The 26,109-nt window shown below is 38.0% G+C and overlaps 1 protein-coding gene across 7 annotated transcripts in view; it reads left to right on the forward strand.

The window, feature by feature from the left end:
* The first annotated feature begins 121 nt into the window (after positions 1-121).
* Positions 122-26,109, forward strand: part of ATG13 (autophagy related 13) — a 33,226-nt gene continuing 7,238 nt past the window's right edge. The window contains exons 1-17 of one of the 7 annotated variants that reach the window (XM_058161766.1): positions 123-797; positions 4,481-4,562; positions 5,292-5,372; positions 5,805-5,924; positions 6,606-6,652; positions 12,486-12,626; positions 12,750-12,790; positions 13,501-13,597; positions 13,874-13,972; positions 15,072-15,162; positions 16,570-16,668; positions 20,074-20,184; positions 21,209-21,348; positions 22,117-22,234; positions 22,490-22,567; positions 22,737-22,853; positions 24,591-24,719. In XM_058161766.1, the coding sequence (XP_058017749.1) occupies positions 4,494-4,562; positions 5,292-5,372; positions 5,805-5,924; positions 6,606-6,652; positions 12,486-12,626; positions 12,750-12,790; positions 13,501-13,597; positions 13,874-13,972; positions 15,072-15,162; positions 16,570-16,668; positions 20,074-20,184; positions 21,209-21,348; positions 22,117-22,234; positions 22,490-22,567; positions 22,737-22,853; positions 24,591-24,719 (1,578 nt within the window). In that variant the 5' untranslated portion in view covers positions 123-797; positions 4,481-4,493. Of the gene's footprint in view, positions 798-4,480; positions 4,563-5,291; positions 5,373-5,804; positions 5,925-6,605; positions 6,653-12,485; positions 12,627-12,749; positions 12,791-13,500; positions 13,598-13,873; positions 13,973-15,071; positions 15,163-16,569; positions 16,669-20,073; positions 20,185-21,208; positions 21,349-22,116; positions 22,235-22,489; positions 22,568-22,736; positions 22,854-24,590; positions 24,720-26,109 lie in introns of all 7 variants that reach the window. The other 6 variants (XM_058161768.1, XM_058161770.1, XM_058161769.1 and 3 more) reach the window with 6 other exon arrangements.

Here is a 26,109-nt window from a genome sequence, read left to right on the forward strand (position 1 = left end):
GCGTTGCGGCCTAATTTTCCTGGAGGGAAGCAAAAATCAAGAATGCGGGAAAAGGGAGGGGGGGAAAATAATCTTGACTCCGTGTGAAAAGTGCCGCCCCGATTTCCTCATTTGCCTTAAACCGATGAAAACAAACAGCAGCAATGGCGGCGGTGACGGGATCCCGGGGGAGGCCTCGGTCGTGAGGCGCCGTCACAGCCCCTCGCAGTGAAGACCCCAGGTTAAGAGGGCGACCAGCCCGCGGCTTTCTTTGGGCACAAGCGTCTCTCGGACGGCTCTTCCCGGAAAAAAGCGCCACTCGGACCGAAGTCTATTCATAGCCGAGCCGGAGGCATTTTCTCCTCTGTCTGAACCAAGCCTGGAAAGAGAAGCTGTTGGTGCTGCCGCCTCACAACACACCCCCGCCTCACAGGGCCACTTCTGGTTTTTAGCTCTTCACCCTCTTCCCTCAAGAGCCAAGCTGAAAATTTAGATTCCTTCGCCTCTTGCGCCTTTCCTGGCTGTGTCCACGCGGAAATTTAGGCAGTTCAGCCAGTCGCCTACCGAGTGGATATGGAGGTTCCTTAGTGCTTTTCCTTTTTAGTTGGACAGAGAAGACACTGGTTTCCTCTGCTCTTTGAAACTGAGAAGATCCTCAACGGGAAGAAAAGAAAAAAAAGAGGCATCTTCCATCAAGACGGAGAGGTCGGGAGTAAGAGAAGCCAAATGAATATGGCCAAGCAAAGAGGCTAGGAGAAGCCTCTTGGGTTAATCCCGGGATGAAACCTCGAATTGTCACCTCAGCCTCTCTTGCGCAGGTAACAATCGCCTCCTGCATCTCAAAATATACATAGATCTTCATAGGTTACATCTTACAAATATACTGCTCTCCCTGAATTACAAGAAAACAAGGAAGGGGCAGAAGATGATGTGTGGAATATTGAACTGCAGAAGGGGGAAAAAAGAGAATTATGATGTCTACACACTCTAGTCCAGCTTTTGGATTTGAGAAGGATTGGTGGATGACCATCTCAATGGATGAGTCATACCAGAAAATGGCAGGGCAATTTGATATCTTAATTCTCCTAGCAGACTGTCAACCATAGTATGTATCTTCCTGGGCTTTATATTTCTAGTTGGTATTTGGGATGGGTTTGCACAGTTCATTAATTCAGTCATTCAAGCTAATATCTTTGTTTTTGTGCAAGTGAACTTTTAGCCACTGTGACTTTTAAATAAATTGCAGATTAACGTAAACTAATTTTGATCAAAGAAAAGCATGGTTTACTGTGATATGTGTGTTCAATCACAGCTGAATCATATAAGTCATTGAAAAAAGTGACTTATAATAGTTTTTTACACGATTGTTGCAGCACCTCCGGTCACATGATCAAAATTCAGACACTTGGCAATTGACTCATATTTATGAAATGCAATGTCCCTGGGTCATGTGATAACTTTTTGTGACCTTCTGCCAAGCAAAGTCAATGGGGAAGCCAGATTCATTTAACAATCATGTTACTAACATAACAACTGCAGTGATTCACTTAACAACTGTGAGAAAGATATATTGTAAAAAGGGAGGAAATTCACTTAACAACTGTTTCACTTAGCAACAGAAATTTTGGCCTCAATTGTTGTTGTAAGTCAAGGACTTCTTGTTTTATCTTCTTGTTTCTCACCCATATTTACAGCCTTAAATAGAAGAAAGCTGTTTGAGGAATGACTTCAACTTTATGTGTAGATGCTTTGTACTTAAATTTGGGGTTCTGGGATCTTTCCATCCACTGTATTAATAAAGTAGTCTGGTAAATACTAATATGCCTTTTGTTTCTTTCTCCTTTCATTTACCACCTCATTATGCTATGACTGATTGTAACATATGCCTTCCTTTTCTTGACAGAAACTTGTATGCTGCAGTCACTGGTTTGTAGCATCTGTATTTCCAATAATAGAACTCGGCCTCATAAAGGCATTGCAGGCATTCTAGGGAACTATAAAGCACTGGTTTATTTGAGGTGTTTTGTTATCTTAGGAAAAATGAAAGCTGACGTTGCAGGAACTATCTTAAGAGGCTTTGTGAGAGGAGTAGCTTCAACAGTTTTCCTTTGTATAATGTGCTATGTGGCTGTCCAAAACCTTCCTAGCAACCTTTATTGAAGGGCAGAGCCTACTATATCCTGCTCTCCTTAATGGAGATCATTTTATAGGATAATGTACTTCAGCAATTTCATATTTGCTGATTAGGTCAAAAGCTTCATCTATCCTTGCCTTATGTAAAATTCAAAACCAGTTAGCTAATCTCTGATGCCATTAATTGTCCTTTTTGAACAAAAAGATTGAGAGATTGTAATCTGAAATGCCAACAAGGTTCTGTTTGGAAATTTGGCCCTGCCCTGATCTTAATTATGATAGTGGATTTTTCTTGATCTATGAACACTAAATAAGCATACAATGCTAAAATTATCATTCATTATAGTTGTTTAAAGTAGCTGTTACAAAGATCTGAACAACTTGTTTTTCATGTTTTCAAATTTGAGGGAAAGGAGCTTTTTTTATCCTTGCAACATGAAAATTATTTTTGTACCTAGCATGCTCTAACTTAGGTATCCAGTGCTATCAAGTCTGGCTCAACCTTAGTGGCTATATAGATAAACGGCATCTCACAAGAACAGTGGTGGCGCAGTGGTTAGAATGCAGTACTGCAGGCTACTTCTGCTGACTGCCGGCTGACTGCAGTTTGGCAGTTCAGATCTCACCAGGCTCAAGGTTGACTCAGCCTTCTGTCCTTCTGAGGTTGGTAAAATGAGGACCCAGATTGTTGGGGACAATATACTGATTCTGTAAACTGCTTAGAGAGGGCTGTCTAAGTGCTATTGCTATTGCTATCTTGACTTGTCTCTGAGCATAGTCCATAGCCATGGATATTTGTGGACTGCAAATAATAAATTATGATATACAAAATGCTATTACTTGCAACAGATATTAGGAGGCAAATGCATGAGAGAATCACATGCATCATGATGACATCATGTACATGCCATCTTCTTGACAGTATCTCTGTTATATTGTTAGACTTCTCCAAATATGCTTTCCTCACCCTTCTTTATCAGTGCAGGAATTTTAGAGAAATTAGGTTTATTGGTTGGTAGAAATTAGACTGTATATCTTGCCTTTCCTGCTATGTTCATGCTTTGATGGAATGGCCCTGTGTGCAGATGGTGTCTTGTACGTTATTGATGCCTTGTGCTTTGTACATTATTTGGTTGATAAGATGGTGAGTGGTTCTGTCTCATATCTCTGTTGGTTTCCTATATGACCTGTGATAATGTGATGGAGTGGTTCAAGTGTAGACCTTTTGATATAATAGATAAAGTTAAATATCTACTCCTTTCTGCTTGCTCAGAATTCTGCTTCCAAGAATTTTCTTGTATTTTTTAATCTGGCTTGTTCTAAGATTTCAGTTTCCCATCTGAAGTTATCCTTGAGACTGTCTTTGCAGAGGAAGGTTAATGAAGTCATATTATGCCTTTTGAGAGTTAGTTGATGTTTGGGGATGCATTCCACTGATTTCTGTTGTTTGTTTTATATAATGTAATTCAGAATCCTTGCATTTTATTTTGTAGTTGACTCCCTATTGTTTTCCTTTAGTATTAGGTCTTTGGTTACACTCATTATTCTTGGTTGGGACATGTTGGGATGTCTGCCATATTTATTCCAAAGAGCTAGGATGGTTCGTTAGTAGACTCTTAAGGTGCTTTTAAAAAGGGGACAGTTATTCTTTTTGTGGAATGTGCATTGAAAGATATCATGAAGAGAGTATATTCTGCTTTCCTTAATCCTGGTTTGCTGTATATCTCTGTCCACAGCACTTCCAAGGACTTTCCAGTAATATATTTGATCTATCCACCCATTTTATCCATTTGTCTTCTGATTCTCTCAACTTTTATCAAGCATAGTTATTGTTTTTTCTAGTGGGTTATCTGATCACATTATCTGCCCAAAATATATGGGTTTAGGCTTGTTTATCATCCTTCAGCATGACAATCTTCTTCTTCATTAAAACAGCATTCTATTGTATTGAGCACACACAATATATAACGACATGACATCAACTACTGCTGAATTCTGTTTCAGTTCTACTCTGAATAAACTTACATCATGAACAATGATATGTCAGCATTTACTCATTGTCTCACATCACATTACCTAGAATTCATTTCATGAATGATTAATCTTATTCACCAAGTATCTCTTTCAAGTTCATCGGGTTAAATAAAAAGTTACTTGATTTTGTCAGGTGATTCTGAAAGAGCAGATAATGTAAACTTCACTGAATCTTTTAAATTTCTGTTTATTTAAATGAACAAATTTATTTCAAAAATAGTGGCTGACTTAAAATCTACTTGTTGATGTTGAAGACTAGTTTGGCTGAATAATACTGGGTAAAAGGACTTCTAAGACTGGAAATATGAAATCAATTTTTTTTGTCCTGTTTCAGACTTTCATATGCAATGGATACTGACCTCAGCTCCCAGGACAGGAAGGACTTGGACAAGTTCATAAAATTTTTTGCTTTGAAGGTAATTATTTGTGTGTGCATTGTGTTTAGATTACAGCATAACAAAAGCTAAAGTTTTGCACAACTCAGTGGCAGTAACACAAAAATGTGTAATTGAATTCTGTAACATTTTTTAAAATTAAGAAATCTGAAGAAATTAAGAATTTCAGAAATATCTTTTCAGTTTTATGATTTTAGGCTTTAAAATAGGAATCCTGAAATTCAGTACTAAAGTTAACCCAACCCTAAAGAGACTTACTTCTTTTTCTATTCACTACTTCTTCAGTAGTAAAGTAATAAAAAACATGAATTCTATATTAGGGGCTCTTGTACTTGCTCAGAGTCTGAAAACTTATTCCAAATTGTTTTTAATTCTGTCTTTTTTATTGTTGTTTTACTCTGTTTTAGTTAGCCATCCAAAGTCATGCATATGACATGGGCAGCTATAAATTTATCAATTAAATAAAAAGCTTTTTTGAAGTGTGCACAGCCCTAATTCAAAGTATTTATAAATTAAATTGTTAAGAGATATAGGAAAAGTTATCTGATTTTCTAAAGTGTTCTGCCCAGGATCTGAGCAATTAACAATGCATGCATACATTTCTGTCTTCTGCTATCAAACAGTTGAGTAATTTGGCTTTTGTACCTCCTTTAATTTTTTTTCAATCTGGTACTATTCAGTAGGTGTTCTCTACTTGACTTTTTGACTATTTGTCTTTTCTCAATGCAGTAAGCCTGTCTTGTCTTTCAGACTGTACAGGTGATTGTGCAGGCCCGACTTGGAGAAAAAATTTGCACTCGCTCATCCTCCTCACCAACAGGCTCTGACTGGGTAAAAAGTATTTTTGAGAACAATCCCTTTGTTACGTCATTCATAACATATTAAAAGCACGTGGCTTCTACCTTGCTTCTGTTGTAAAGTGGTTATATAAATATAGAATGTATGGGAGGAATTCACTCCTCCTTTGCAAGTTCTTATTAGATCATTTGATTATTTGTGACATACAAGATCTCTAGAGACAGATAGTGAAAGCAAATAGGACGTGTATATCTTTGTGTTTGTATATTATCTGCTTTACAACATTATGAGGAAATCAACATTTATTAATCTGTGATGTAGGACAGTAAAGGATGTTTTGCTTTATAGCAGTGAGATTAATCTATTGTGAACTGTGTTTTATTATACATACTCCTGCAGTAGGAAGGTTTGTAGGGTTCTAAAGTAGGTTCCTGAAAATTAAAATCTACATTCTTAATTTTACAGTTTAACTTGGCAATCAAAGACATACCAGAAGTTACTCATGAAGCAAAAAAAGCTTTGGCAGGACAGCTGCCTGCTGTTGGGCGGTCAATGTGTGTGGAAATCTCCCTTAAAACCTCTGAGGTATAAATTGAACCAACCATTCTTTTTTTTTCTTATTCAATTTCATCTCAAATTTTGTTACATGGCTTCAAATCATATGAAAATTAACAAGAGAGGATTCCAGTAAACCACTGCTGGCAGCAATACAATTTTCATGTTTATATAAAAAACAGAAACTACTCTTTTTAGCACTGAAATATTATTACACGTACGATCTTCTTTCCAAGAATTCTATCTGAAATTGCCTTACATGATGAGATAGTAGATAGAACTATCTTGTCTACTTCTAAAACTCTCGTTCTAATAATCTTTACGTGGGTGAAATGGTACACTATGGGACAACAATTTTTGAACTAGGGTACCTCAAATGGACTAACTTACAGAATGCATCCAAAATCCAGGATCCATTTCCCATGTAACTGGAATTTGGCAAGTTTTGTAAAATACTTTATCAATCCATTATTTTATGTCCTGCATTCTGCAGTGACAAAACTTGAGCTTCTTTTGTGTGACATTTTTTCAGGTATATGAAGGTATCACTTTTCATAATTTGGAAACTATACTAATGTTAACTCCACCTAAAGTTGGATTTGCCTCATTTATAACAACACCCACTGATTCATCTGTACTAGGTACATTTTTTTACAAGTAAAAGCTTTGTCATTATAAAGGCTTGCTTGAAATATTTTTTTTCCACTGCAGGGAGATTCCATGGAGCTGGAAATCTGGTGTTTAGAGATGAATGAAAAGTAAGTTACTATTTAAAGTATTTTCGTTCCTGTCTTTACTGGAAAAAACCTATCAGAAAGGCTCACATCAATAACAGCAAGGACACTACCTGTCCCTAGGATGCTTTGGAAGCCTAAAAGAAAAGGGAAGCAAGAAGAGAAACAATGCAAATAACAAACTCAGTGACCAGTTTTAAAGCTACAATGTTGTTATGAGTAACAGGCTTGAATGTGAACAATTAATATTCGTGAATCTCTAGAACTGATGGGCACAGGAGGCTTTTTGTTAAGCGTAAATAACTAAAAACTACTTCCCATTTTTTTCTTTATATTTTAAAATGTGCATAGAAAGAAATAGTAATAAAAATGAATACATCCAGTATGTCCATCATAATTAATTTATGAGTTAACATTCGCACATTACAAAATAAAAGTTTGCAAGTATTTCCCAATCTTAGGTAAAAATAAGCTGTTCCAACTTGCATGAAATGTTTCCATGCAGTTTTACTTCTGTTATCAGCTGCTTAGACGTTTCCTGGTATTTACGCTTTTTCAAACATTGGTAAATTGATAATAGTATCATGCATAATTACCCTAAAACTAAGGCCTTCGGTGTTGTAGTGCTTTTAGGTCTGATACTCCCCTTTGTGCCCTCCTTGACTTTACACTTCAATTTAAATTTCAGTTAAAAAGTGGCAAGTTGGCATATTATAATAGGTCAAAATGCCAATCTATAGAAGCATTCTTTATTCTCAAGAATGTCTAAAGAGCTAAAATGAGCTTAGTAAGCTTTCATAGAAGCTGAAAATAATCATGCAGAATAGAGCCTGCTAGCTCTGCAAATGGACAAAGGTAGAAATTGGGGAAATGCAAGAGGTGGGGGCTGGAGATGGTGATATATAAAGCATTGGGATGCTTTGAGTCTCATTAAGTCTTCCATGATAGGCATTTTGTGCAGGCATTTTGCTAGAGCTCCCACAGTGTATTCTAAATTATCGAATTAAAAATATTTTCATATGTCAGGAAGCCAGATAGAAATTTGTTCATTTCAGTTCCCTTTTTGTTAAATACACTTATGTATTGCAAAAAGCTATGGGATTTAGATAAATCTGTTATCATCAATGAGCTTCGTTTCATTCCACAATAGTATTTTATAGGTATAGTAATTAGTTAATATTGCATTCCAGTTCAGGAAATGAATATAGAATGGAACTTCATTTTAATTTGGATGAGGAGAAATTTTGTTCTAACAAAAGTACAGGTAGTCCTTGCTTAGCGGCTGCCTCATTTAGCAACCTTTTGCAGTTATGATAGTGATGGCAAAGTATCTCTCACAATAAAGTCATAAGAGTTGCGATTTCACATAATAACCACTTTGCTTATTGACCAAGTTGCCAAGTCCAGTTGTCATTACATGAAAACTACCAGTATGTCATTGCAGAAATTATCTTATTTGCATGATGATGTTATTAACCAAATAATGTAAATTACTTCATTTGTATCAATGACATTTGTGTGAAGGTATCATCAAATGCAAATGATGCAAATTGCTGTGACAATTTGGTCCTATTGCAAATGAAGTCCATTGACTTGGGGTTTGATAAATCATGGTTTCACTGCATTGGAAAACAAACTTTTTTGGGTTTTGGTGCATTGGAATTAAAAATAGACCGTATTTCCACATGCCCAAAATATATCCTATTCTAATTTATGAATATTGTAGAAGAAACTGTTTTATCTATTCTATATCAAGCAAAGATATATTGTAATATGCATCCATTTCTATATAAGTCTATGGTATTTGTGGATTAATGCATTAATTATTACTTAAGATATTCCTCTCTGATATTTGAGAAGCAAACATCTTCATTTGAATTAGAATTAAATAATTGGTGTATTACACAAAATCTGTAGATATATTAATTTGCTTTGAACTCTGTAAAAGTATAATCTTATAGTTTTATTTTTTTACAGTTATAATTCAGTACAGATAGTCCTTGACTTACAACCATTTGTTTAATGACCATTCGAAGTTACAATGGCACTGAAAAAAGTTTTCACACTTACAACTGTGGCAGCATTGTCACAGTCACGTGATCAACATTCAGGCACTTGGCAACTGGCATGTATTTATGACAGTTGCATTATCCTGGAGTCATGTGATCACCATTTGTAACATTCTCAACTGGCTTCTGAAAAGCAAAGTCAATGGGAGAAGTCAGATTCACTTAATGACCACATGGTTCATTTAACAACTGCAATGATTCATGGCATGCTTCTAAGAGAAGGCTTAGGGGTTTTTTAATTAGGTGTTATAATAAATTCTTATTTAAGTTATCCAAGGGGAAGGGTGGGACGGCGAAGTTAGGTTCAGGGGGATACCTATCTGAGCCTTTGCTAGATCCTGTGCCAGCTCGCGGCATAAATATCATCGATTCTGAGGTGGAAGAGGAGGGTGGAGCTCATGGTCTTGGGGATAACCCTATCTGCACGGTAAGTGGGAGGGGCAGGTATGGCGGACGCGGGGGCCCATATCGAGTTCGGGGAGTGCGCCCTCGCTATTTACGAGCGATCGCGCACTCCGGTCCCCCGATAGTTTCCCGTTCCCCGAGTGGCTTAAATCCTCAGAAGCTGGACCTTCGCCTGATGTTATGCAATGCCAGGTCCGTTATAAATAAAGCCCCCCTCATCTCCGATCTTATACAGGAGGGGGGTGCGGACCTGATTGGCATTTCGGAGACCTGGTTGGGCACGGAAGGGGGGGTTCCACTGATAGAGATGTGCCCACCGGGTTTCCGTCTGTTTCATCAGGCCAGGGCCCAGGGTAGGGGTGGGGGAGTGGCGGTTATTATCAACGGAGTCTTGAGCCGAGGGAGATCACTGTACCACAGATAACCGGATGTGAGTCCCTCCTCGTTAAGTGGGGCCGTGGGATGCAGGTGGGTGTACTGATCACGTACCTAGCTCCTTGCTACGTGACAGATTCCCTGCCTGAGCTGTTGGATGTGGTCGCTGGGACGGCAATGGAGATCCCCAGGCTTATGGTCATGGGGGATTTCAATTTGCCGTCGGTGGGGATAGCATCCACATCAGCTCGGGAGTTCATGGCTTCCATGACGGCCTTGAACCTGACCCAATTAGTGAACGACCCCACTCACATCGGGGGAAACACTCTGGATTTGATTTTTGTCTCTGGACAGTGGTTGAATGATCTGGAATTAGGGGAGTTAGTTATTAGACCCTTGTCATGGTCAGATCATTCGCTCCTTCAGCTAGACTTTCGAACCGCCGATCCCCGCCGCAGGGAGACGGAACCGACTCGCTGGTTCCGTCCCAGGCGCCTGATGGACCCTGAAAGGTTCCAGACGGAGCTTGGGCTATTCCCTGAGGATTTGGCCCACAACTCGGCTGGAGCTCTGGTTGCCGCCTGGGATCGGGCGGCGGCTGGCGCTCTAGATCGAGTTGTGCCTTTGCGGCCTCTGACCCGGTGCCGATCTCGTTTAGCCCCTTGGTACTCCGAGGGGCTGAGGGAGATGAAGCGCCGGAAAAGACGCCTAGAGAGTATCTGGAGGGCCAGCCGATCCGAATCTGACCGGACACTAGTTAGGTCTCAAATTCAGACCTATCTTGTGGCGATGAGGCTGGCAAAACGGGAGTATTTTTCCAACCTCATTGCATCAGCAGATAATCGCCCAGCCGCCCTGTTTAGGTGACCGCTCGCTCCTCCATCAGGGAGCGGTAGAAGATCCCTTAAAGGGTCGAGCTGAGGAATTTGGACAATATCTGTTTGATAAAATCGCTCAGATTCGGGAAGGGTTGGACACAGACTGGGTGGATCCGGACGGGGTGAGGGAGGCAGGTCTTGATGTTATTATCTGGGATGAGTTTGATCCTGTGATCCCTGAGGACATGGACAGGTTAATGGGGAGATTGAATGCGACCACATGTTTATTGGACCCGTGTCCCTCCTGGTTGGTATTGGCCCCCGGGGAGGTGACACGAGGCTGGCTCCAGAAAATCGTGAACGCTTCTTTGATGGAGGGTGTTTTCCCTGCCGCCTTGAAAGAGGCGGTGGTGAGGCCCCTCCTCAAGAAGCCTTCCCTTGACCCAGCTAGTTTAGCAAATTATCGTCCGGTCTCCAACCTTCGCTTTTTGGCAAAGGTTGTCGAGTGTGGTTGCACGACAGTTGCCCCAGTACCTGGATGAAACTGTCTATCTTGATCCATTCCAGTCCGGTTTCCGGCCTGGTCACAGCACGGAAACAGCCTTGGTCGCGCTGGTTGATGATCTCTTGAGGGCTCGGGACAGAGGTTGTTCCTCTGTCTTGGTCCTATTAGATCTCTCAGCGGCTTTTGATACCATCGATCATGGTATCCTGCTGCGCCGACTCGAGGGACTTGGAGTGAGTGGCACTGTTCATCGGTGGTTCTCCTCCTACCTCTCCGACCGGTCGCAGACGGTGTTGACGGGGGGACAGAGATCGACCCCAAGGCGCCTCTTATGTGGGGTGCCGCAAGGGTCGGTTCTCTCGCCTCTTCTGTTCAACATCTATATGAAGCCGCTGGGTGAGATCATCCGTGGTCTTGGGGTGAGTTGTCATCTATACGCTGATGATACTCAGCTCTATATTTCCACCCCTAACCACCCCAACGAGGCTGTTGAAGTGATGTCCCAGTGCCTGGAGGCCGTACGGGTCTGGATGGGGAGGAACAGACTCAGACTCAATCCCACCAAGACCGAGTGGCTGTGGATGCCGGCGGCCCGGTACAGTCAGCTAATTCCATCACTGACCATTGGGGGCGAACTATTAGCCCCCACGGAAAGGGCTCGTAATCTGGGCGTCCTGGATGCACGGCTGTCTTTAGAAGATCATATGATAGCCGTCACCAGGGGAGCCTTTCATCAGGTTCGCCTGATACGCCAGTTACGCCCCTTTCTGGATCGGGCTTCCTTATGCACGGTCGCTCATGCCCTTGTTACATCCCGCCTGGACTACTGTAATGCTCTCTACATGGGGCTCCCTTGAAGTGTGCCCGGAGACTCCAACTGGTCCAGAATGCGGCTGCGGGTGATAGAGGGAGCACCTTTTGGCTCCCATGTAACACCCCTCCTGCGTAACCTGCACTGGCTCCCAGTGGTCTTCCGGGTTCACTTTAAGGTACTTGTCATCACCTTTAAAACGCTCCATGGCCTAGGGCCGGGATATTTACGGGACCGCCTACTGCCACCATTAGCCTCTCACCGACCATTGCGCTCACAGAGAGGGACTCCTCCGGATACCGTCAGCTAAACAATGTCGGCTGGCGACCTCTAGGGAGGGCCTTCTGTGGGGGCCCCTACCTCTGGAACGAGCTCCCTCTGGGGCTTCGTCAACTCCCCGATCTCAAGTCCTTCCGCCGCGAGCTGAAGACGTTGCTGTTTCGAAGAGCAGGACTAGCCTGAATGTAGTTTTTTAAATTGGGATTTTTAAAAAAGGGGTTTAAATGAGGTTTTAAATTTGTATTCAAAAGTCAGAGCATCAATTGAATTCAACTATCTATTCTTTAGCTGTTTTTAATCTATTATATGTTTTCTGTTGTTGTTGTTTTTTGTCTGTGAACCGCCCTGAGTCCTTCGGGAGAAGGGCGGTATACAAATATAATAAATAATAATAATAATAATAATAATTTAATAAGTGTGGCCAAAAGCTCATAAAATGGGATAAAAATCACTTTAACTTGTCTTGCTTAGCAACGGAAATTTTGGATTAAAATGTGGTCATAAATTGAGGATTACCTGTATTTCAAAGTTGATTTATTTCAGAATTTATCAATTCTTGGAATGTCGGACTAATTATTTTTATGTATGCTTTTAGATGTGATAAAGAAACCAAAGTTTCCTACACTGTGTATAATAGGCTGTCTCTACTGCTGAAATCTTTGCTTGCTATAACAAGGGTGACACCAGCCTATAGACTCTCAAGGAAACAAGGTCATGAATATGTCATATTGTACAGGTAATACTGACTTTGATCATCCTCAGAACCAAAAAATAAATACAACTTCTAATACATTCTATATTGTCTGTATCAGGTTTTATATTTCATGTGTTTCCATTTGTCTCTACTTATCTGTTGTAGGGTATACTTTGGAGAAGTGCAACTGAATGGCTTGGGAGAAGGTATGACGGTATCCGAAAAAATTAGACCTAGGCTTTTTTTTTTACTATTAACAGACTACAAAATAAAAATGAGCAATTATAGACTAACAGATTCACATGTTTACAAAAGAAACATGTATACATGGATGGATGTTTGAGGTTTATAAGACATTGATGAAGAATTGAAACTGATATCTGGGATTCAACTAAAGAATATATACATCTGACTTTTGTCAATAGGAGAACTAATAGAAGTTTGCATCAATCACTTTTGAGTGTATTATAAGCATAATAATAAAGTTACTTTTATGGTAAGCTGTTTAGTTACAAAGTATCAGCTCTCAAAAAGTAAATTGGTAAGGTTAAAAGAAAAGCAACTTCTGCAGGTCTATAGCTAAGTACAAGGTAGTGGTAATTTCCAAATAACTTGATAGTTCTTTCAGACCTGAAGTTTTCTGTTCCAGATCCCATTTCAGAGAGGGTCTAGAGATATTCTTGTGACTGTACTAATTTCCCACAAACAATATTGCATTAAAATTAAAAATGAGGTGGAACAGGAGAGGGTGATGAACACAAAGGGTGGTCTCAATGGACATCATCTTGAGGGCTTCAGTTTTATTGGTGTGCTCAGCTAAGACTAGAGCAATAGTGAATCGTTTTATTTTTGTGGTTGATCATTATTGACATAAAGAATAGTTGGGACAATGATCACTTCTCTTCTGCCTGTGTAGGATTTCAGACAGTCCGAGTTGGGACAGTTGGTACTCCACTAGGCACAATCACTTTGTCATGTGCCTACAGAATCAACCTAGCATTCATGTCTACCAGGTGAGGACTTCTTAGTCAAACTAAATAATCTCTTCTTAGGATATCCTTCTTTAAGCCAGAAAATCTTAGTTACTTGGATTTGGCAGATTGATATTGGTAGTTCTAAGTTTTGAGCAAGTTCCTTGTTTATGTGTGGAGTTGCAGGGTTGAATTGTGGTGATGCTCTGCTCCCCATAAATTTACCCAAGAGAGCAGGATGGCTGTCAGAACAAGTTGTAAAATAGAAACCACAGTCCTATGAATAACACAATTTGCTTATTACTTATTGCCTTGCAGGCAGTTTGAGAGGACCCCACCTATCATGGGGATTATCATTGATCACTTTGTGGACCGTCCCTACCCCAGCTCCTCACCCATGCATCCCTGCAATTACAGGTGAGGAAAGAGGAATCATGAATAGTGGAGGCAATTATCCCAGGTATAAAACCTTTACAGCTTACATTGCTGGGTAGAGAAATCATGTGAGTCTTGCTCACTGCTTCAATTTTGAAGTGTAGTATGCAGAAAAAGCCTGAATTTCTCACACTATTTAGAAGTGGATGAATAGAATGGGAAAACTTTAAGATACATTCATTTCAGGTCACACCTAAGTCAGTGAGAAATCTTGGGATTGTAAATATTTTTCCAGAGTAAAGTGCAGAATGAAAATAGTTTCTTTTTTTTCAAACATCTTGACACTTGTTTTATAAATTCCTACCTTAATTCCAATATTTCAGGGGCTGCCACAAAGAAGAGGGAGTCAAGCTATTCTCTAAAGCACCTGAGGATAGGATAAGAAGCAATGGGTGGAAACTAATCAAGGAAATAAACAACCTAGAACTAAGGAGAAATTTCCTGACAGTTAGAACAATTAATCAATGGAATAACTTGCCTCCAGAGGTTGTGAATGCTCCAACACTGGAAGTTTTTAAGAAGAGATTGGATAACCATTTGTCTGAAGTGGTGTATAGGGTTTCCTGCCTAAGCAGGGGGTTGGAAGGGACCTCCAAGGTCCCTTCCAACTCTGTTATTCTATTTCTATTTAATGATTGTATGGTAGTAAAAGTAAAGCATGATAATTCAAAAGTATTTTAATAGATGACCTATTTTTAAAAACCTTTCCCAGGTTAATATTTTCTTCATAGGCCAAAACAGAAATGTATTTTATGAAGCTCTGAAACTACATTTTGTATATCTCTACAACTAATAGTCTTGAAATGAATATCAGTAAAAGCTTCCTTTTGGGGAAAAAAACAAAACTTCTAAAAAAATCATTCTTTCTGGGGAAAATTTATGAACACATAAAATGCAAAAATAATAAACCCACCCTTCCAGTTCCGCTCTTTTAAGGAAAGAGTGAGCTCTGTCATAATTCTCCTTTCAACTCCACCCAAATCTTCTAATTCCTGTGTATAATGTTTGTATCAGTAGAACCTTTGTTTAGCTATTATTAAACATTTCCATTTTTTAAAAAAGTATCTTGTGATTGTTACAGAACAGGTGAAGAAAATGCAGTGGCATATCCATCAGTAGAAGATTCTCAAGAAGTATGCACAACTTCTTTCTCTACTTCTCCCCCATCCCAGGTAAGTTGTTTTTCAAAATCAATTTAGAAGTTTCCCAGTGTGCCTTATTTATACAGTTTTACAGCCATATTTTAGCAACTGACACTTTTGCAACCTGTATTATTATATGGTACAGAACGAAGAGCGTGACAACTATACAGTGATGGGCATTGCTCAGAATATACTTCCTTATGCATATATTTCACTATTGCCAAGAGGTTGTATTTTTATTTAATAAGAATAGAATATAGGTGTATGAAAAATTAGTTCAAGCCTGATGACCATCTACTGATCATAATATATGGTCTAACTTTTTAATCCAGCTAATTTACAGATGTTAAAAAATTCTATACTTAACATAGATTGGCAGATACTCCTGCAAAACATTTGTATTAAAAATCAAGACACAAGGCTTAGTTTTAAAACTCAGTGCAATAAGACATCCTGGCATGAAAATAAGTTTCTGTTCTTCTCTAATGGCAATATTGGTGGTTGCTGCCAGGGAATTAGGTTGTATGTAATTACTTATATAGTCATTTCTTAATTTTAATTTTAGGGGAAGAATATTCTGCTGAGTATTATTATTATTATTATTATTTATTAAATAATAAACTTATTTAGTGAACTTACAGCTGATTTCTTCATCCCCATTTCCCCAACTTATAAATATCAAGTCATACCTGATATAGAGCATTCTTGTAGGCTATTTCTTTGATAATTAATTGACCATCAACATTTGACAAGAATTACTTCTTAAAATGTTCTGACTCTAGTGTTGCCATTGTCTTAATTATGTTTAATATGAAAAGACATGTCTTCTGGCAAGACAGCACAGTTATAAAATTTGTGATCAAAAACTTTGCTTGTCATCCTATATATCCATTTTAAATGGAAAACCAGAAACTCTACTCATTATCTGTTTCTTTTGGATGCAAATATATATGGATTTGTATCATGATTTCATGACACATTTCATGCTTTCCCCATTCCATCCCCTCTGCATATATGCCTGTCTCCTGTCTTCATTGGAATTTCATTCTTCAAGCTAGTGAAGATAGAAGTGGTTGTGCTCATTAGAATATTTGATAGTTTTGATTGAATTGATCTTTTCTCCTCTCTGTTGTTACCAATAACCATTTGACCTAATCCTTAGAAGGCCTGTGTATTTATAGCAAATTCTGACTCTTTTTCCTGATCTAAATGGAATTCTCAAATTAAAAAGAGATTAATTTGGAAAACTGTTGTATTAACAGTTACCCTGAAATGTTAAACCTCTTGCAAATCATGAAGTGCTCTCCAGTTCTGTATATGAACATTTCCAATATGTCTGGACATAACATTCAGTTCATCAAACTCTTTTCCATTTTTCTTTCTGAAGTTCTTTTCTTTCTCTTCCTTGTGTGTTTTCTTTCGTGCGTCTTTGTATAGTGTGTATTTACTGTCACTAAAGCACATTTTCAGACTCCTCCTCCTGTGGTGATGGATACCTTGAAGGGCCCTATGATGGGGCTGGCCTTTTCACCTCAAGTGAGTTGATTGTGGAAAATGTATAGGGTCAAAAATTTTAAAAACTAAAAGATACATAACAAAAGTAAACAGTAAATACTTTTGCTTTGACTTCATCTTGGTGAGCCCAGCTGGCCTAAAAAGAAACAGGCCTTTAGGTATGTCCTATTTACAAAGTTGGCATTATATATTCAGTTTCCAAATACATTTTCTAAAAGAAAGGAAACTCAAGGGGAAAAAATCATATTGAAAGTTATTACTTTTATATTTTTTATTACTGAGCAAGATGCTTGTAAAGTTCTTGAATTCATGGATTCATAACAAAATTTTAGAGATACCGGTGAAAAATATCTTGTAACAGTCTATTGATGGTATCGACTTTTGTCACAGCGATGCATACTATATTTTTTTTCTCTTCCAAAAAAAGGAAAAGACACTAAGACTGGATTGAGAGTTACGGTATATGAGACTTTATTTGAAATTTTGTTGCTGGGTGTGGGAAAAAGCATAGCAAGAGGATGAGGAAAAAGTAGGCCATTGCTAAGAGGATTTATAATTTATTTATTTATTTATAATTTCAGTCATAATAAAAAGATAAGGTATTTTCTGTTTTATATAGATAATCATTGGCTTATGACCATAATTGGGATGGGAATCTTGATTGTTGAGTGAAGTGGTTATGTGAGATGTCATGTGACCATAATCCTAGCTCAATGACTGTGAACCTAGCACTCTACAGGCCTTGGACCTGCTTCTCACCCTACGGGGTCCCAAACCCCTCTTCCCCACCCCTACCGCATCACTGACCACTCACTTACCTTTTATAGATCTCCAAAGTTCCGGAGATCATTGTTGGAAAAGGAAAGCAGGCCACTCCATCCCATGGCATTCCTAAACCCTGTGGTTCAGCCCATGAACTGTAGCTGTTCCAAAAATAGCACCCACTTCTGGGCCTCCCAAGGCCTTCCCCACCCTTTGTGGCACTCCATTCTCTATTTAACAACCACAATGGGAAGACCAGGGATGGGGATCATTAAATGAGATAGTCATGCACCAGGCTCCATTATGGTCATAAGTCAAAACCTATAGTGAAAGTATAAGGAAATAGTATGGTTGTGCAGATGATCATGCTAATCATATTCCTTGAAAAAATGAATGCTGCTGGAGGGGTGGTCATCATTTTCAGTGCCGTCTTGTGTTCACCAATTTTTGTTTTTAAAGTGGGATTTTTAAAAAAATCTCATAATAACAAGTACCCATAAGCAATATGGTGAGATGTAATTTACAGGAACCCATACTGGATTGGGTGTCACCTTGGTCAACAAGGACTATTCCAAATGTTGACCTTCATGGACATTTGATGAAAAATGGGCTAGAGGAATCAAGACTGTTGGCTGAGCAACCAGCAGTTGCAGGGTGACTGGAAGAAAAATTATTTACCCATCGCCAATATACAAAGACTGAAATAGTGATCTGTTATTACAAATAAAATCCAATGAGAAGAGGATATCTGAAAAGAATGTACCAGTTCTGAAAAGAAAAACATCCAGAATCAGAAATAACATTACAGAAGCTAGAAGATGAACGTTGGTTTGTAATGTGAAATAAAGGATTCAGTGAAGCAGAATTAGAAGAACTACAAAGGTCTACCAAGGGCAAAAAATTGAAGCTCTACCAGAAGTAGCTCAGACTGTAGAGGCAAACCAGTTGAAGTTGAAACTAGAGGAAGCCTGCATAGCTATTAAATCATTTTTATTCCCAAACCTAAGACACCACCTTTACAGAATGAAAAAAAAGCCCTTTAATTAAAAAAACAAAAGGAATTGAAAGAAGAAGAAAAAATAACTGAACACCAAAAACAGCACAAAAACAATGGAATAAGGCTGCCTGTTGAACAATTGAAGCTTGTTCCAAAGAAACAGCTAAAACTAATATTAAAAGATGCCAATACGGCAATATCAAATATAAGCACCAGCTCACTGCAAGAAACAAACCAACTAATGTACAGCACAGCTGGAGTTGTAACTGAATAACTTGGATACTAAATGAACAAACAAGAAAAAAAAAGCCAAACAGTATACCACCCAAATGGAAGATCAGGCTGCAAAATAAGACCAGTATGTTAGGATCAGATGTAAAAAAAACAAAACAAAAAAAAAGCAACGGCAGAACACCTTTATATTAGTCGCTACAGCAATCTCTGACAATATAAACATGATTCATTAATATAGGGATGATAGTGAGTTTTGCCCCATTTTACGACTTTTCTGAGCACATTTGTTAACTGAATCAATGTAGCTGTTAAATTAGTTACACGGTGGTTAAGTGAATCTGGTTTCTCCATTGACCATGCTTGTCAGAAGGTTGCAAAAAATGATCATATGATCCCAGGACCCTGCAGGTGTCATAAATGTGAGTCAGTTTTCAAGCATCCAAATATAAATCACATGGCCATGGGGATGCTGCAATGGTCATATGTGTGAAAAATGATCATAAGTCACTTTTTTTCAATGCCATTGTAACTGAATGGCCACTAACTGAATTGTTGTAAGTTGAGGACTACCTGTATAGAATTTACCATCCAACAGTATCCAAAAGAGTACAGCTTTCTATCATTTGCTTTAATAGGGGTAATAGTACACTTATATACACACACACGCATAAACTTACAAACATATTTTCCTTCGCTAGGAAATCACACCTACAATGCTTACAACAGGTAATGTAATGTAACATATTATGCAAATGTGTATGTGTGTAAGAGTTGTAATTCCAGCGTTTATTTTTCATAGACTCTGCAATATATGTACTCTGGATAGTCAAGTGTAAGAGATGTAATATAAACATCAGTTCTGTCCTCTGGCACATCTTTTGTGGTTTTCCTTTTTATTTTAATAGTTGCAGTGAAATGTGATGTCTCAGATATTAATTTTGGTCCAGGTTTAGATTTCTTCTCTGATGATCAGAGGTTCTGCTTTGAAAACTTTGCATTTTATAGCTGAAATTCAAAATGTCTTCTGCTTAGATTTTCTACTTCTTGATGAGAGATAAAATGGGCATATGAATGATAATTATCTAACATTGTTATTAATTCTTTTGGTAGGCTTCTCTCAGAGCAATGGTTGTACTGTCATTTGCACAGATTGTTTCCTTATTTAAAATGTTAAATACGAATATATATATATGAAGTCATTTCTGTAATTCAGATCCTTGGAAATTGGTCCTTAAAAATAATTAGTATCAGTCATAAATTCCATTAAAATCAGTTTACCTTTTTTTGTGTGAGAAAGTATTAGAAACAAGACTAGCAATTTTATTTTGCACATCTTGATTTCATTTTCTTCCCTTTCCTATATATCTAAACATTATTCAGACTCTGTGGGGTTTCCCTTTCTCTTCTTTTTCTTCCCTACCCCTATTTCTTAGCTCTCCAGCTCTCGTCTTTCTTATCAGCCTGCAGCCTTGGGAGTTGGATCAGCTGACTTGGGCTACCCAGTAGTCTTTGCTGGCGGCTTGAGTGCTACACATCTTCACCAGGTATTCTCAGAGGTTTGCTGCTCTAAAATGTATCTCATTGACAGCTAACAATTTTTCTGAACTTACTCTATTCGTCTCACATCAGCAAAGAAAATAGAGTAATAGTTGAAAAAAAAATGATACTAGTTAGCATTGGACAAAGAACACTAATATTGCTTTTTGAATTCATATGAAATAAGACTTTAATGAGCATTCTTTTAAAGTGAGGACCTAGAGAATTAATATGGAGTTCATATTTACATACACAAACACACGTTATTGCACTAAAGTAAGAATGTCTTTTTTTTTCTGATATTGTTTACATCTGGACCTATCATTCTCGGTTTGCATCCCAGAATGATAGAATTTCATTTCTTCTTGAATCCTTGGCAAAGCCTGAACACCGTATGGAACTTTGATCATATCTTCTTTGCTTAACTGTTTAGAAGTGTGGATTATTTTATACAATGCTTGAAAAATGGAAGACGTATCTACTGTAGTTATATTTAATGCAGTGTGGAGTATAGTTGGGTGTTTTATATGACCATGAAAATTGCGCCGTGGTATAAATCCATATGCATTGAATAAAATTTATAATTATTATGAGGTATATTTATTAAAATGTTGTTCCACTGCAAAGTATTTTACTTTTAAGGTATACTTTGAGAAACAGCTCAGTCCTGCTTGCTAGGAAGTTTGAAGTACTACCTCTGACAGTAGGCCCAAATAAACAAATGAAAACTGCTACAGGGGATCCAGGGCAGCTCTCAATTCTTCAAGTTGTTATCTTCCATTTAGTTCTACTTTAGTTCTTCTCCCTCTGTACTTACACATTTGACTGAAATTCTTCCTCCCTCTGCCTATTGGTAGAAATCATTCAAGTTCTTGAGAAACAAAGTGCACTGCTTCTTCCAAAATATGTCATCAATTCCATTACTTTTAATTGAAAAACAAACAATTGCACTCTTTGAAGTAAGAGAACTGAGCATTCTCTCTTTTCCCAAATGAGTTCAAAAATAACAAGTTTGATCTTTGTACTTTCTAGTTGGTAGTTCCAGGAAAGGAGGGAGGAGTACCTATGATTCCTAGCCAACCGATGCATGGCACCCAGGCAGATCATGAGAAAATAATGACGTGCACTCCCCTGGATGGAGGCCATTATTCTGCAGTTACTCCATCTAGTAGGTAGGTATTTAACTTCCCTTAACTGTCTTATGTATCGCTTTTAAAAACCAAAAATTAATTTGCTCGAGGATTAATGGCATTTGTTGTGCAGATTAGTAGCTTTGGAAGAAAAGCTTAACATCATCCTTTGAAGTTCTTTTTTCTAGGTATTTGCAGTTTTCAGCTTAGTGGTTTCTCTTTTTTAAAAAGTTGTTTTTCTGCATTTTCTGTAAGTAGCATAAGATACCATAATTCTCAAACTCTCAACAATATTGTTAACACTTGTTTTTGTTTGATTATGGCAGTGCCACTAAGGGCCAAAAAGGAACAAAATCTTTAGATTCTGTCTCCTTTCCCTTTGGAGATTTCTTCATTCTTTGAAAAAAATACTTTGGGGGAAATCCTAAATCCATCTTTAAAATGTTTTGTTAGTACGTAAAATGTATTGCTGCTGCTAAGAATAAATCAAATGAATGTTGAGGAAACCTCTCCCTCTCTCCCTCTCTCCCTCTCTCGCTGTGTGTATGTGTGTGTGTGATGAGTAGACTGATGCTAGAAGATAAAGCATAACTTTCAAATAAAAACAATGTTTATCAAAGGTGGAATACTCCGAACACCTTTAAAATCTAAGTTTTAATTCTATGGGAAGTACTATATATATAACTTTAGTAAAAAGCTACGACAGTTATTAGGAAAAATATGTACTTCATATCCAATGCTTTGTATCAGTGGTTGTATATCTCTAGTGTAATAATAATAATAATAATTACACCCTCTTTCAACTTTCAGTGAGGATCCAGAAACCGTATCTAACAGCAGTGAAGGAAAGAGCGGTTCTCCACGCGATGCCTTGGAAACCTTTTTTGTCCGAAAGGTGGGAGCCTTTGTCAACAAGCCCATCAGCCAGGTAATTCACTTTAATTCATTGCTTGCATATGGCTTCAGAAGCGGAACACAAGGAATATCCTTTCCCATAACACAGGAGAAATGCCATTCCAGGTCTGCACAACTTGGCTATATTTGGCTTTCTCTAATTTCTGAACTTGTCCTGACCAATTTTGGGGCTGTAGGCATGAAAATTTGCAGCAGTATATTTCATTCTGGCAGAAACAGCAGGATTTGTCAGGAGACATTTGAGATTCTATCTTTTGAACCTCTTTAGGTGACAATGGCCAGTTTGGATATTCCTTTTCAAATGTTTGCTCCCAAGAGCTTTGAACTAGAAGATAACGATCCCATGGTAAGAACTGCCTACCTTTCTCGGTCCTATAAAATTGTTGTCAGTATTGTGCCTCCTGAATGCCAAGCATGTCTATAATTTCTGTCTGCAAAGATAACTTCTTGTCTCTGCTTAATTTTGCCCATCAGGACTTTATTATGTTAATTGAACATTTGCATTCCTTTAACAGGTAAATCCTCCTGATTCTCCAGACACAGAGTCTCCCTTACAAGGTAGCCTACACTCAGTGGGTTCCAGTGGCAGCAGCAATGGGAATATCCATGATGATTTTGTTATGATAGATTTTGTAAGTCCATATAAATTTTACATTACACAAGTAACTAGTATTTAAAACTCCATGCTCTGGTATTTGGGGTAGAGTTTTCTTCCAAGAAGCACCAGTCTCTTCGGTGAATTTGTGGGGTCCTTGATGCTTTCTGAGTTTGGTGGTTTACTTGCAGACGACTCATTACCAAACTAGGTAAAAGTTGTCTGTCTTAATTTTTGCAAGCCAAAAATTAATGCCAAAAGCTTATTTCATTAGCCAGATTTTATACTGGTATGAGCAAAGAAAATATCTACAATGATGACTTGTAACAAAAACCTGACAATGCAGAAATCAACCATAGCATATTGCAAAATAAAAATAATTTTAATCTGTAATCAGATTTTGTTATTTCAGAAAGTTAAAAATATTATTGGAAAACTATTTTAACTAGAGATTAATAGATACTATGGAAAAATAAGAATGGGAGAGAAATCTATTGATAGTTGATACATTACTATTTGAAGCAAAAACTACAGCGATACAACAGTTGTATTTTCATTTTAAAAAGACTCATGAAGCAGTGAATAGAGCTGTGCAAATAGAAGTGAATTAGAAATAACAATGATAGGCTACAATTATGTGTATTCCAAAATAGAAGAAAGAAAAGAGACAGAGAAAATTACTGGTTTATTGCAGCAGAGAATTCAATGTCTTTATTTATGTAAAAAAATATGCATACTATCACAGTTAAACGATTCTGGGTAGTTCATAAGCTTTTCAAGGTCAAGTTCAATCGAAACAATTAAAAAATTCAGTATAATAGATGACGACCCTTCACCTTCAATAATCATTAAAATGGCTAGAAGGCCAGTTCAAAGAGTATACTTTAGCAATTTCCAAAAGACCAAGAATGAAAGCACTAATCAAATCCCTGGGGCCAACCCATCCCATAATGTAGGTGATGTATCTGACAAGGCCCATCTCTGAACCTGTGCACCTGTTACTTCATATGGTGGCAGGATCTAAAGTAGATCTTCTGTTGATGGCCTCTTAGAAAGAAAAAATAATCATGGACAAGGCAGGCTCTAAGGTAACCCAGTACCAAGCCAGGTAGAGCTATATAGTTAATAACCAATACTTTAAATTGTGCATTCAAGCTGCTGTACTGACAATCATTGCAGCAATTGTAGACTAAACATTAATTCTATTTTGGCATATCTTGCCATGGTATTCTGTATCAACTATATCTCCACATCATCTTCAAAGGAGCCTAACAAGGAATAGATTGTAGTAGTCTAATCATACAATGATAAAGGCATATAACTCTTGCCTGTGCTTCCTGGTCCAGATAAATTCATAACAGACATACCAGCTGAAGCTGCCTACATTTCTCCTTGCCACAGGCTCTGTCTCTTCTTCAAGCAGGATGTGAAAATCCAGGAGGGTGACTTGATTCAGAGCTAAAGCTGGAACTGTTATTTTTAAGAGATTAAGATGTTTCTGGATGAACAGCAACTCCATCTTGCTAGGGTTTAACCTGATCTTGTTGCTCCCAATCTAGTTCCTTTAGAGCTTTTTTTCTCCTCTTTTTCTCTGTTCCATGAAATCTAATAATCTAATACATAGTGGTACCATAAGATGAAACATCGATGTACAGTATGTTAAACAATTCTTACTTATTCGTCTTCTTTTCAACAGGCCAGAGTTCAGAATGATATCTATTTTATATGTTATTGCTTGTGCATAGTTGACTTAAATCTTTCACTTCAATTCTAGAAGCCAGCATTTTCTAAAGATGACATTATCCCCATGGACTTAGGGACTTTCTATCGTGAATTTCAGAATCCTCCTCAACTCAGCAGTCTCTCCATTGATATTGGAGCTCAATCCATGGCAGAAGACCTGGTAAGCAATAAGATTTCTGCGAGGGATACTTATTTCTATAGCTCTTTTCAATTTGGAGAGCATATCAATTGTGTTGTAAATGTTGTACCTTGATGAACGTATCTTTTCTTTTATGTACACTGAGAGCATATGCACCAAGACAAATTCCTTGTGTGTCCAATCACACTTGGCCAATAAAAATTCTATTCTATTCTATTCTATATTAATAAGTTGGACAAATAGACAACCAGGAAGTTCAAAGTCCAAATGTCAGTTTTTACAAGCGTGTATTTATATGTATGAATTTAATTTATATACTGTCTTTTGCTTCTGAGATCAAGGTGGCATACATAGGTGGCTCCTTTCCTCCCCTTTTCCCCATAATGACTGTATGAAATAGTTTGGCTAAGAATAATTGATTTTGTAATAGTTTTGACTTTCCTTAAAATTATTGCAGGAATTTCTGAAATATCCTCAGTTTAAACATGCTGAGCTATGTCTAAAAACTGGACAGATAAATAAGGCAAGAACTGCTTGGAAATCTGCCTGGAACTGCCAAAAACATGTTTAATCCCAAGCTCATGATATGTAATAGCCACCCTAGGGACCCTTATAGCTTCAAGATTTTCTTTTTCTCAGGGGTTTGAAGTTTTATACAAGTTTAAGTGTGTTTTCTAACAAACTGTAAAGGGCATTGATGGTTTGAATTTCACTCTTGATGTCTAATTGTTTATTGACTTTGGTCAATAAACAAATAAGGTGTGGTCCTTTTTTGCTTTCTTGCATGTTAGTTTCTTTGTTTCAACAATTTTTGTCTGATTGTGGAAAGTTTTTTCCAATGCTCTGACTTTCATTAAATGCTGGGAAATAATTGATATTATGAAATCTATTTGGTGAGAAACAGCATAGCTTTAACTTCACCCCTCCTTGCAATTCTAGTGTCTGACTCCTTGTATAATGCTCTGTTTGGAAGGAGAGAGCTAGTTAACCTTGAACCTTACAGGAAATTTGTAAAACAAATGTATCTTGAGAAAATACAGCTGGAGAAAATCCATGATAGATTCACTGGCATGGTCTTATATTGACTTGTACAGAGGTGCTCTTGATTTTCAATTAGTTGCTGTTTTGTATTCTCTCTTTGTATTATTGGCAGTGGTGAAATCCTACCGGTTCGGGTGAACCGGTAGTAAAAAAAAGCTACCAGTGGTCCAAACCGGTATTTCCAACGATCAGCTGTGCCTCGCAATTTAAAATCGCTAGAAAGCAGGAAATCCTGCATTCTAGTGAATCTAAATCACATGGCACAGCTGTTCCCCCCCTTGCTGTTCTACTTACCTACCCAAGCCTCCTTTTTCCACATGCAGTGTGCATTTGGCGTGCATTGCGCGTGCACAGCATGCGTTTCGTGTGC

This window comes from Ahaetulla prasina, chromosome 1 (assembly GCF_028640845.1).
Source record: "Ahaetulla prasina isolate Xishuangbanna chromosome 1, ASM2864084v1, whole genome shotgun sequence".
NCBI classification, from domain to species: Eukaryota; Metazoa; Chordata; class Lepidosauria; order Squamata; family Colubridae; genus Ahaetulla; species Ahaetulla prasina.